Genomic DNA, 12,717 nt, shown 5'->3' with positions numbered 1-12,717 from the left:
GAGGCAAAGGAGGAATAAACATGCTAGCAGTCACAACAAGGGAATCAGCAAGCTAGTTCTTCATTCTAGGGATGTAAGAAATGTTGAAACTATTAAAAGAACCCTTGAGCTTCCATACCTCATCTCTGTATTCTTTCAGCCTTGGATGCTTTGCTTGGAAAGTTTTGTTCACCTACTGAATGATAAGGTCTGCATCTCCAAACACCTTCATACCTTTGATGCTCATTTCTTTAGCAACGTTTAAGCCCAATATCAAGGATTCGTACTTTTCTATGTTATTTGTGACCTGAAAAGTTAATTTGAAAGATAAATGAATGCATTCTTGTGGGGGACACAAGGACTACACCTGCCCCTGCAGCTTTCTTAGAGAAAGCTCCATCAAAGAACATGTCCCAAATTTGTGGGCCTTCTTCCTCTGTGATCTGGCAAATCGGTTTCCTAAGCTGCATGGAGGCCAACTGGGATTCTTCAATCTGAAGAATACAGGCTCCAAAATTTGTGTCGACAGCATAAATGGGATGATTAGTGGGATTCCTTTCATCACTGATGATATAATCCAACTGAGCTTCTCTGTATAATCTCCTACTCTCACCTCCAAAAACTGGGACAGTAGCATAGGACAGATCATTTTGCAATGTTCCACCTAATATCTTGATCCAGCCTCTGGAAAGCAACATGCCAAACTTGGGGGGTACATCTGCTACCACAATATCCATTATCATGCTCTTCATGGGCAGCTAAGACAAGGTGATGGCTAGGTCTTTGATTAATCTTAGACATTTCACTTTTCTAGAGTCAAAAGAAAACAGGTCATGATAAGGCTTGGTAATGTCAAGACCCAATTCATCCATGACAACCTTGGGCATTAGATTATGGCTGGCTCCAGTGTCCAGAAGGTAGTTACGAAGGATTTTGTCATGAATAGTCAGAGAGACATAGAATGATGGGGAGCTATCATCATAATTTTCAATCATTGGGCTGAGAACAATAGCTGGTTTGTCATCTTGCAGATTTACATAGTTAGTGGAGGCTTGGATGGCTTTAGGCTCAAGGGCCTCGAGGATAGATCTTTTGAAGGACTCATTAAAGTCTCATTCTTCACTAGTTCAATCAGAGGTATAGGTATTCTTAGCTTCTGGATTTCTGATTCAAAACTGAAAAGAGAAGGAGACTTGTAAGGGCCTCTTTCCTCGTGAGCTGGAGCTTTGAGGATGATGGGATCAACTGTCGGTCGTTTCTGCTTATTAGCTTGTTGTATTGCAGGGACAATAGCTCTCTGAATAGGAGTTTCCTTAGCATTATTCATCTTTGACCTCAGATCATATCTGTGTTGATCATTAGTTTGCAGAACAGCTCCACCATCCCACTCTTGGCTGGTCTGGTCATTGAATAACGACTTTTCATAGGCAGCTGAGGTCAAAAAGGAGGCATTGTCTTTGTCTTCCAGACAATGGATCTCATCATCTTCTTCAAACTGCTCTTCTTCCATGACTACATTCTGGAAAGGGGTCTTCACCCTTTGGTCTTCATTGGCATCCTTGCTTCTTTGCAAAATCTGCAACTGCTCATTAGCTCTTCTATATGGATTTGGATTTCTAGGAGCAAAGGTATTAGGAACTCTTCCTTTCCTAGGGTGCTACTCAACTTTTAATTTGGAGATTTCAGAGGCTAATGACTCTATCATCCTGAAGATGATGAAGATTCGCCCCTTCTGTCTCCTTCTATCAACATTCCCCTTGAGCTTCTCTGCAGCCATGATGTTTGATTCTATTTCCAAGGCTGCATCCTACATATCAGCCGAGTAGCACATCGTCTCTCCCTCAACAGTAGACAGAAGTCAGAATCAAAGGCGATGGCATAGGTGAGTTTAGCAGAGGTAGTGGTGGGTTTTACTTCAACTGGTATCTTGTTGTACATACAGTTAAACCTCTTATTAAAATCAGACAACAACTCACCATTTTCCCTCTTTAAGTTCGCAAACTCAGTGTGGTAGTAGAGTAGATCTTTCTTATCCCCCCAATGCTTTAGGAATACATCATCTAGAGCCTCAATATCTGCTATAGACCTTGGGGTCAGTTCTCTGAACCATTTTCTAGCCTCTCCATCTAGGCTTTGGACAAAGACTCTCATCCACACATCATCTTCACTAATGTCCAGGTTATCAGCATAGCTATAGAATGATCAAGATGTTCCTCAGCTGTAACACCTTCAGTCCCAGTGAACTTAGGCATATACTTATGATATTCTCCAGTAGGCATGGCATTCACAGGAGTGGGCAGTACTAAAGGTCCATACCTAGCCACTATGATTCTTTCCATTTTGGTAGGTGCTTGAGGACCTGCCATATCTGTGGTGGCTATAAGGGTACTGGAAGTCTGAATGACAGAGGGCTGAGGAGTGACTAATAGGACTAAAGGAGTATGATGGATAGGAGGAGAGGCTTTCTTTGGGCTTAGAACAGAAGGAGGACATAAAGAATAAGGAGCTCTATGAATCTATGAGATTTTTTCTTCACTGCTAGTATTAGATGCTATACTCTCAACATGTATTTGTTCTATTAAAGGATTTTCTTGAAGAGATATAGAATATTGTTTAGAGCTACTTGAACCTGATGCTCCTTTTTGCAATTCCTTTCTTTCTTTGATGATTCTTTCAGGGTCAGGTACTCGGTCAGCTTGTGGCTTCTGAGGATTTCTCCGAGTATGCCTCACAAATTGAGCTAGAACTATGAAGTGGGGTCGCCAAGAGGTTCATCCTCTAGTAGAGTCGCCAGATAGATGATTACAACCGAAAAAGTGCCTAGACTTTGTCTATCATCAAAGCTGGATCTGTGTCATCTCCCAAGGAAGCTAAGCTTCAGTCTCCTCTCCCCGGCAACGGCGCCAATTATGTTAGCACTCCAGGAAGCTCTCCTAGGTTGTAGCTCAGAGATGCCTGGTAACATATAAATCTTCAATATCGTTCTCGGAACTATTGGAATGGATGATGGTTTGGATCAAGTCAGATGACTGTTTCAACTCTGTTTTCACTCAAGACATGCATGAACACCCTCAACTTTACAAGGCTTTAGACCACTAATGCTCAATAGTTTATAGATTCAATGGATAGATGGAGAATACTGACTGTACCAACAGATGCATACATAAACACATATGAATGGCTAGCTATAGGAAGTAAATAAAGCTTGCAAATCTAATTTATCAACACAGAGATAAGATGACAGTTATCTGGCATTAGATACAGAAGAAAACATGAATAACCTATTCAAGTGAAAGCTTAGGATAGAGAAGAAAATGGGAATTGAACATGTAACAGCAAAAGAAGCTTATATTGCTGGAATGAAGATGAGACGCTGAGAGGAGCAGAGTCTCCATAGTCTCCAATTAAATTAAACACGGAAAAAAGAAACTGAGCAAGAAAGAAATACACAACACTGACACCGTTATTTTTGGACAAATGTCCCTGGAAAACCCAATGCGGGAAAGCCAGTGCAACACTAAGGGTTTGTATTATTAAGCAGTAGTTTTTTGAATACAATCTTTGGATGCCTTGTTGGTTATCCAATACAGAGAATTTGACTGACACAAGATTAGTGAAAAATACCTCATACTATCACTGGTGATCCAAGACTGATCCGACCACTGAATGGTGGGCCCCTAACAGCCTCTACGCAGTTTCTGCACAATCACTATGTTATTCTGCATCACTCCTTCTGGGGCTTGTGTCATTCCTTTTGGTTCATTGTTTTGCTTATGGAACTTCGACTTCTGCTCTCCTAGACTCACACCTTGACCTCTGGCCCCAGAACTCGACTTCTCCAGCAAAATACGGATCTCCTCTTAGGCTCTATGCTGCTTCTACGTCATCCTACGCTACCCAATGTAGCCTCTGCGTTGCCTCTTTTGGATCTATCTCTTCTTCCTCTTCGACGTATTCCCGGATCAGGAAATCTCCCTCTAGAACTATCCTTGCCCCTCACTGCAAGAAATCTCCTCGATCGATTCTCTAGCAACTGCTACGCTGCCCTCTCTAAGAAATTCGATCTCTTGATCTCTCTTCGATGTGTTTTCCAAATGCCCATCAAGCCTCCTCTTATGATCCTCTCGTTGATCAATCAACAACCCATATTAGATTCTAATCAATGGCTCAAATAATTTGGGCTTGATCTCTGTCTTCTTCTAGAAGTTCCACCCTCAGTTTGATTAATACCCTTTAATTATTTTATTTCCTAAGTTTAGACTTAGGCACCCATTAAAAATAATTAATTATTTTAATAAAACTGTCTTTGGGTGTAATTTCCCAAAACCATTTATGGGTATTGTGGAATGCATGTGTCCTCGCCTCCTTGCAAATTTTGAGGCTTATAACACATCAGATGCTACTAGAAATAAATAGTTTCCAGTTTCCCTTATGATGTAGTCAGGATGGAATTCCAAGGGTGGTGGCAGCGAATTTGCAGGAGCGAGATTACATCATCAGAGGGCTTGGAGTGCTTTGGAAGAGTTTTATGGGGTTCGATGGAGTTCTCTTGTTGTATTTGACCATCGGGGGCAGGTGCACATAGTTCATTTTTAGTTTTGTTTCATTCTGATGAATCCCATAAAATGGGGTTATTATTAGCATAATTTAATTAAAAACATTAAAGGTGTTGTGTGGAGGGGAATATTTGGAAAAACACCTTAGTGTAATAGCTCATTGGAACCAGAATGAAGGGCTCTATAGGATGGGATGGTGAGATGTTCTAAGCTATATCATTCTAAGCAGGAAACTAAATTGAATAACAACAATGTATTTGGTTGGGATTTTTCGAGTAAACACAAAATCCATAGGTTATATGCTATATTGTATTCAAATTTTGGCTACTAATATTTTTTGTGTAGAACTTTAGCACTACAATTACGAATTTATAGCTACGCAACATGTATAACAAGAACACCTCCACACAATTGACTCCATGTAAGACTCTGGTCTTGCACTTGAGTTGTTTGTGCATATTTAGGGACTCCTCCCGTGGTTGTTTAGGAGATGTTGAGCCTAAAGAGCGGGTGCTTGGTCTGAGTTGACAGTGGGTCCCTTATCTTAACTAGAGGTTTCCTAGATATTAATCCTATAAATTTTCAAGCTTAGGGCTATGAAATATAGAATGAAACAATAACAAAATATTAAAATATTTTGATCCTTAACAACCCAATATTCTTGACACTCTAATGTGAAAAGATACTAGAGAGTTCCAATCATAGTTTTAAAACTTGGATCAGTTTGACTTGGACTTAGTCTCATCAGCCAAGTTGATAGACCACAAAGTCAACTTGACTTTCAACTTGGCTCAAGGAGTGGGTTTCGCCCAGTTTGGCATGTTGATCCAAGTTGAAAACTAAGTCATTGAATCTGATTTGATTTGAGTCGATCCAAGTTGAAAATCGAGTCATTAAATCTGAGTTATCCAAGTCGGTCCAAGTCCAAGTCAAAACTTGAGTTGATAGGTAGTCGAGCCAAAGTCTAAATCCGAGTTTTAAAACTATGGTTTTGATAAGTTTTAATCATCTAGGGAAATTTTATCATGCATAAAACAGATCTGAAAACTATCTTTAACAATATTAACAACAACATTAAAATAACCATATTTAGTTATGGCGTTAAATCACTCAATATAATTTTCCTTTACTTATGTGAAATTAGCAAGACATATATAGCTATAGTTAAAAATGCATGAAGAACATTGATGGCTAAAAATCAAATATGTACTTAGCACAAGTATTGGACACATAAAGGCATCATTAATGTATAAGATGAATTTGATGTTCATACCATGGCTTTATCAAAAGGACAGTACAATCCACTAGCTCTCCAAAACTCTAGCTAGAGAGAATCAAGAAAAACCCTAGCTTAACAAAGAAGCTCCAACGTGCAAGAATCACTCAAACAAGTCCTCCAAGGAAAATCATCTTCTACTCATTCTCTTCTTCACAAAATGCACTTAGTTTCATCCATATCTTTAAAACTGAAACCAAGTTTTGAACTGGCCCATCTATCTAACTAGTATTCTAACAAGAACCAAATTGCACTGGATTCAATGAGCCAAATTTGAAAAACATACATAAAATCATATTTTTTATCTTATTTTGTTAAGATTCCAAACCATTAGAAACAAAATATGTAAATTTTTCTTATCTATATACCATGTAAGAGGGAATATATCAAAATGACACCAACTGCAATACATATCAACAAAAAAATACTTAATCATTGACACTCTAAATGGCCTCTAGAGACCAAAAACAATGCTACAAGCTATTGGGCCATTGGCCTACTACAAATCATTGATGAACATGTTCACTCATCAAAATCATCACTATATCACCTCTAGTAGAAATGGGATCATCAACAAGAGCTACACAAACATCATCTTGCTCAAAATCTTCAGAATCAGGTTCCTTAACCTTATACTATGGTAAAATTTGAAAAAGCCTATCATGTCTAACGAATGTTTTTGGTTTGAGTGAAGGGTTCATCTCCTAAACCTTATAATATGGTAGAAGAATATTAACATGCCTAACCAATTATTTTGGTTTGAGTGAAGGGTACATTTTTGTTAAGGCGATAACAGAGGAGTTCAACAATCAATAGCACAAAGATCAGAGGAGTTCAACAATCAATACCACCAACATCATGTTACATAAAAAGCTTCATACTCTTGTTTAAATGCCAATCTCACACCCTCATACATCATATAATTCAATGAAAAATTTGTAATCCTACCGATCCTAAAATCTTGAAAACTGTCAAGTCTGGTGAATTTTGAGTGGGATATGAAATTCTACTTTCTCCATATGAATTTTGATAAGGTTGGAACCAATCAAACATTTTGAAAAACTTTCCTTTTTATCCTTTAAGAATTTAACATTACCATTGATTGCCAACATTGTTAGGTTTGAGTTATGTTTTTTTTTTAGATTTAGGGTTTATAGGGTTGGTTTTATAGTCGAGGGGTGTTGTTTTGGGAGGGAAATAGAAAAATCACTTGGTTTCTTCAAAACCATCTAACAAAACCACCATTGGGGGTCTCGAACTTCCCCCCACACATGTCAGATTTTATTAAATGGTTAGGGTTGGAATTGGTCAATTATGGCTGGTTTGTATTGGTTAGGTAACAAATTGGTGTTGGACTCCTCCCACACATGTGAGATCTGATCAGTTTATTAGGGCCTATTTGTATCGATTAGGTACCTAATTGGTACAAACCAACCCTTCAACTAGGTTTTTGTACCGCTTCATTATGTCGGCCTATCTGATTAATGAATTTGATTAGTTACCGGTTCAGACTGGACAACTTTTAAAATGATTTTTTTTTTTTTTTTTATCTCAAATCCATATTATCAATTATTCAAGTGATGAAACCCTAACCCTAAACTTCAAGATGCTCCAAGAATATCAAGGAAATATTATAACTTCTAAGAGAGTGACCAATTACAAATGGAGATCAAAAATAGAGAAGATGGCATGGCTAATTCACTCCTCTTAGTCACATCTTTATATAAGAGTGAAATAAGAAGCACAAAATGATATGAATGAGTAGTGTTCTCTCCTTCCTCTCTATATATATGGGAGGTAATGAAGGCCAACAATACAATGTGGGCCTAAGCCCTTACAAGAAACTGAAATAAAGACTTGTAGGCCTACACAAGTGAAGTATTTTGGTTCAAGGGTCCATGTGTAATGCTCAAGGTGATGTCATATGCAATAAGATCTCCAAAATGATGTAGCTACACAAGGTGTGTCCAAACACCCCTTTTTTACAAGCCCACACAGATTCCATCACTCCTTCTAAACCATGTAGTCCAATTTGTCCACTCCCCTTACACAAACATTGTTGTAACCCAAGCATCCCCAAGTGTACTCAAAGTCTCCATACAAAAATCCAAGCTACCCCATGTTGTCTAGGGCCTAATTCCCTCCTCTAAGATGCACAACACTCCTCCTCCTAAGTAGGTCATTCTCCAAGCAAGTGAACCTCTCCATTTGGCCATCACGAAGAGCATCCCTTAAGTTGTCAAGAGAACACTAATTCCCTAGGAAAGAGTGCAATGAAATCATCCAACTAAGGTCCAAGAATCACTAAACATGTTGTCTCTAGTGTGCAAATTGATCAAAGACCATCGCCCATGCACCAATCCATGTCAATCCATATGGTTGTGGAAAATAGACCATGTTTGCAAATCTCATGAAGCACCCCCAACCACCGTTGCAAAAAGTGGGAGTGTTTTTTAGAAATGAAGCGCTAGGAGTATCATGTGTTTTTCAGAAGTGAAGCGCTCAGAGTGTCATTTTCCAAAAGTTATTGGAAGTGAAGCATCCCAAAAGCGTCTCTCTCTCTCTCTCTATACACACACACACACACATTGCATTTATAATTAAAAAATCATCTAGAATGCCACATTAGTTGTAGAATATATGAAACCATGAATTTTCGTACATAAATCAAGATTTAGTTGGCATCCACAATACATTAACGATTAATTATTTGCGCATCAGCCATCTACATTCTAGAAATTACAAACAAACATCAAAATTTTAAGCATATAATAGGAAGTCGACCATTAAATCATTGAAATAAATTATCTGGAAACTATCAACATGACCAAATAGTAATGTTTATAATACAAGGCATCTACACACTGAAGTAGAAACACCTAAAATATGAATTCAAAACACTAATATATCATCTATGACATAAAGTAGTGAATCTAGATACTATTCTCTCCTCCTTAAACCACCATGATGGGAAGCATGCTAGAAGAATTCTTGAACTGTGTCAAACTATATGTTGGAATGTGGTCCCACATGTCAGATTGTGTGTCAAACCATCACTATTAAAGAATAGGAAGTTTGGTTTTGAATTTTTGGGTTGTGGATTACGTGGTGCTTAGGTAGCAGTCTTTTTCAGAGCAAGTTTTTGGCCTCTAAACTGGGTTGATGATTTGGATTGGATCATTAGATTGCTTATCATCCATATTGATGGTTTGAGAGAGGAAAAATTGGAGGAATCAACGCTCAGAACCATTTTTACTAATGGGACCCAATTTAGCAAATTGGGGTTTGAAACCTTTCGGAAGTGTTTTGATGCATAAACCGACATGTTTTGGGGGTAAAACGTTGTCACTTTAGTGAAACACATTTTTTCCTATTCTACGCACAAATACCTTTCCAATGACGCAATCTCGTCAATCAGAGTCCATATGTGAAAGTTATGTCACTCATAAGTTGACCTTCCTGTTTCCATCACCATAATTCAGGAGGATGCCACGCCAGCCCCCATTATTCATGAGAAATGGGCTAGCCATGTGATTATGATGAAGAAGACTCTAGAAGAGTCTATATTGTAACTCTAGTTAAGAGTTGAGGTAGTCAAACCTAACTATTAGTAGGTTATCGAGCTGTGTTATAAACGGGACACTAGGAGGAGAAGGGGTTCCATTCTTTCGAGTGCATTTGTTCCATAGATGAGCAAAAATAATCGAGAGGGATACGAGATAAAACACATATAAAGGATTTGTGCACTGTAGTATCCCACAAGCCATAGACCATACTTCTTTGTACTCGCAAATATTTTCTATTCAGAGAGAGAGTAGAGTGGCATCACCTTCCAGCTGGGTTTTTCTCCCGAAAGGGTTCCCCAGGTCATATCCCCTGTCAATGCATGTGTGATCTTTTATTTCATTGTTCTCTATTTTCTGCATAATTTTAATTCGCATGCATACATTATTAACAATAATCTACATATCCATAAAACTAAATATAAGTAACCTTGTAATAGTGTAGATTTTTTATTTTTAAATATAATTTTATGGAATCTATTATGACGAGTTGTCCAGTGGAATCTCCATGATAGTTTACAGATCAATTGGGGGGGTGTGTTCTTGCAACACTGCCCCCATCATTGGCGTAAACACTTTTTGGGTAACCTAAAAGCCAACAATAACCCTTGGTTACGGTACTCATCCTTTGAAATCTACCACAAAACATATTAAAAACCCTAAAACCTTTTCGTTTTGCTAATAATGAACTTGCTATAGTCTGTAAAAGATAGATTGGCAATCCTAATATGGAATTCCCCACTTGTGTTGGAGATGAATCAACCTAAAGAGATGGAATCAAGATGATAGAGGGTGGTGCTTCTACTTTACCCTAAGTTTTCATCTTTTTGTTGGGCTTGAATATCTTTGAAGTCTAGATTTGCGATGCAACAACATTCATGTTTGTTATGGCTTCTTGCCAAACTTTTTGCTTAAGCTGCATTGGAAGAGTTACTCATTTAATATCTGCTCCTATTTCATGGGTAAAATACAACACAATGGCCCATTAAATCATCTTTTTTTCCTAGTTGTCTTAGGTTTGCGACTTATCATGTAGGTTTGACCACATGGAGTAGGTTATTTGGGGAAATCTCTTTAGTAGCCACAACCTTTTCCCCTTATTCTATTGTCTTCATTGGCCTCAAATAATTTCCTTTGTAACAGATTATGAAACTTCATTATCTCTAGACCTTGACTGCATCTTCCAAACAATTTTTCAAATGGAGGAAATCATAAAGTAGACATGTTGTACGACATTAAAAAGTATTTAGTGCATTTTCTTGGAAGCATGCAGAAATCCACAATGTTTATGTTAATTCCCTTGCTGATCTTAAACTAAGAAATGTTAACAACAATACAACATCATCTATCCTTTAGTTGATAGTTCCTACTTTAACCCTTGATGTACTCCATGTGTACTAAGATCGACCCACCATAAATACCACGAAAGTCCAATCTATCCGTCCATTTCACCATTTGTAAATGGAGTATAACTATTTCAATATATATGAGCTTTGAGATGTAATTAAATCTTGATAAGACCTGTTTATTTAACCAATTGTTAACAAGTATTTTACTCCATATAAACCTTATTTAATCCTCTTTTATGCTATTTAACTCTATATTCAAGGAATACTACACCTAAAATTATAAATAGTTTTGAGATTTAATAATGTGTTAACCATTATTTGACTCCATTTAAACCTTATTTAACTCTACATTACCCTATTTATCTCATTATATGGACCAGGTCCATTTCATTTTCCACTGAGGTATGTGTTGGATGTTTATAAATTATTATCAAAATACGGATTTTAATGAATGAAACATCAACATTGGTGATAGCATATTGATCAACTATATTTTTTAAGCATTGAGAATGGTTATAAAAAACATTACATCAACATTGGTGATAGCATATTGATCTACTATATTTTTTAAGCATTGAGAATGGTTATAAAAAACATTTATATCTCCCTGTCCGTGTAATGACTTCCTACTCTTTGACTGAAGTCATTGTTATTTCAACTTATTAGTTGCTTTATTTAATCTTATCACTTTCAATGTACTTTGATGATGCGTCTTAGATTTATATATTTCAATCAGACCATTAAAGTTACTGTTCTCTTTTGACGACAGGCTGAAATTCGATATTATTCAGCCATCTTAGGCGATAATATGGAGAAATTGATCGTGAGGTACTGACGTTAAAATTTATGACAAAATGATGTCATCGCATTCTGGCAATTATGACTTACTGGATGGTATTTTCAATTTGTAATATTTTCGAAGACATTGAATGGTACCTTAAATCACATCATTGACAGTGATTTCTTACCATTCTAATTATTGGTTAATGAGTATTTAGTGGTTAGTTAACAATCCCATGGAAGATGCATATAATTATTGTATTTCTGGTGAAATTATTGCAAAATAAAGTGCTCGAGTAACACTGATATTGTTTTCATATAACATTCAACAATTTTCCTTTTAGTAGCTATGATATATTCTAGTTTATTGTGTTATTTACAGGCTTAATATTGAAAGCTAAATTAATAGAGTCTATTGAGTCTATTGTTACGTGTAACTATGAGTGGATAATACAAGTTTTATTATTTTATGTATTTTTACAATGATAATTACATTTTTTAAGTATGCAATTTAAAGTATGAAGTTTTGATAGGTGGATGTTAATGTAATATATATTATGAATGAAGTTTTGATATGTGGATGTTAATGTAATATATATTGTGAATGTATTATTGATGTGATGCATTTGATAAATAAACATACTTTGCGTATATTGAATGACATATGTGACATAATTTGTAACATGAAATTGTTATATGATTATGTATGAAGATGTGTTTTTTTGTAAGTTAATTTATAGGTTGACAAGTTAGATGATAGAAAAATCACTATAGCATAGAGATAATGTTGATATATTGGACATTAAAATGGTATTTGTATGATATTAGCATTAATTTTTTATTTAATTATTGGTACCAAACACGGCCATGATATGCGGGTAAGTGCGGTTTTGATAGGATGCATGGTCACCGAAAATGTCATACTCGATGATGTGGCTCTATGAACAACAATTTTTATGCAATATGATCAATGTTAGGGTGTTGACCTTAGTTTGCTTACGAAAGGTGGAGGTGTTTCCCATTATATATCTTTTTAGATGTCATAGAAGAGTTGTGTTGTCTACAATCCCTTAGATGTGTGATGGTGGTTGCTAATTGGTTTAGTAAGTAAGGTTGATATAGTTGATGTTTATGTGTTAGGGTTATTTATGGAGTTAGGAAAATTTAATAGACACTCTAATATATGGCAATTAAGGAAGGGATGGAAAACATAA

General features: G+C 36.6%; 1 protein-coding gene across 1 annotated transcript in view; it reads left to right on the top strand.

Moving 5' to 3' along the window:
• Window positions 1-11,819, top strand: part of LOC149186531 (uncharacterized) — a 311,171-nt gene extending 299,352 nt beyond the window's left edge. Inside the window, exon 17 of the mRNA XM_089409379.1 lies at window positions 11,493-11,819. Coding sequence (XP_089265505.1) covers window positions 11,493-11,558 — 66 coding nt within the window. The 3' untranslated portion in view covers window positions 11,559-11,819. The remainder of the gene's footprint in view (window positions 1-11,492) is intronic.
• The last annotated feature ends 898 nt before the right edge of the window (window positions 11,820-12,717 follow it).

This window comes from Pinus tabuliformis, chromosome 3_1 (assembly GCF_031772625.1).
Source record: "Pinus tabuliformis cultivar Carrire ecotype Pingquan chromosome 3_1, CPIR1, whole genome shotgun sequence".
Classification (NCBI taxonomy): Eukaryota; Viridiplantae; Streptophyta; class Pinopsida; order Pinales; family Pinaceae; genus Pinus; species Pinus tabuliformis.
This window is presented reverse-complemented; position numbering and strand designations above follow the sequence as displayed.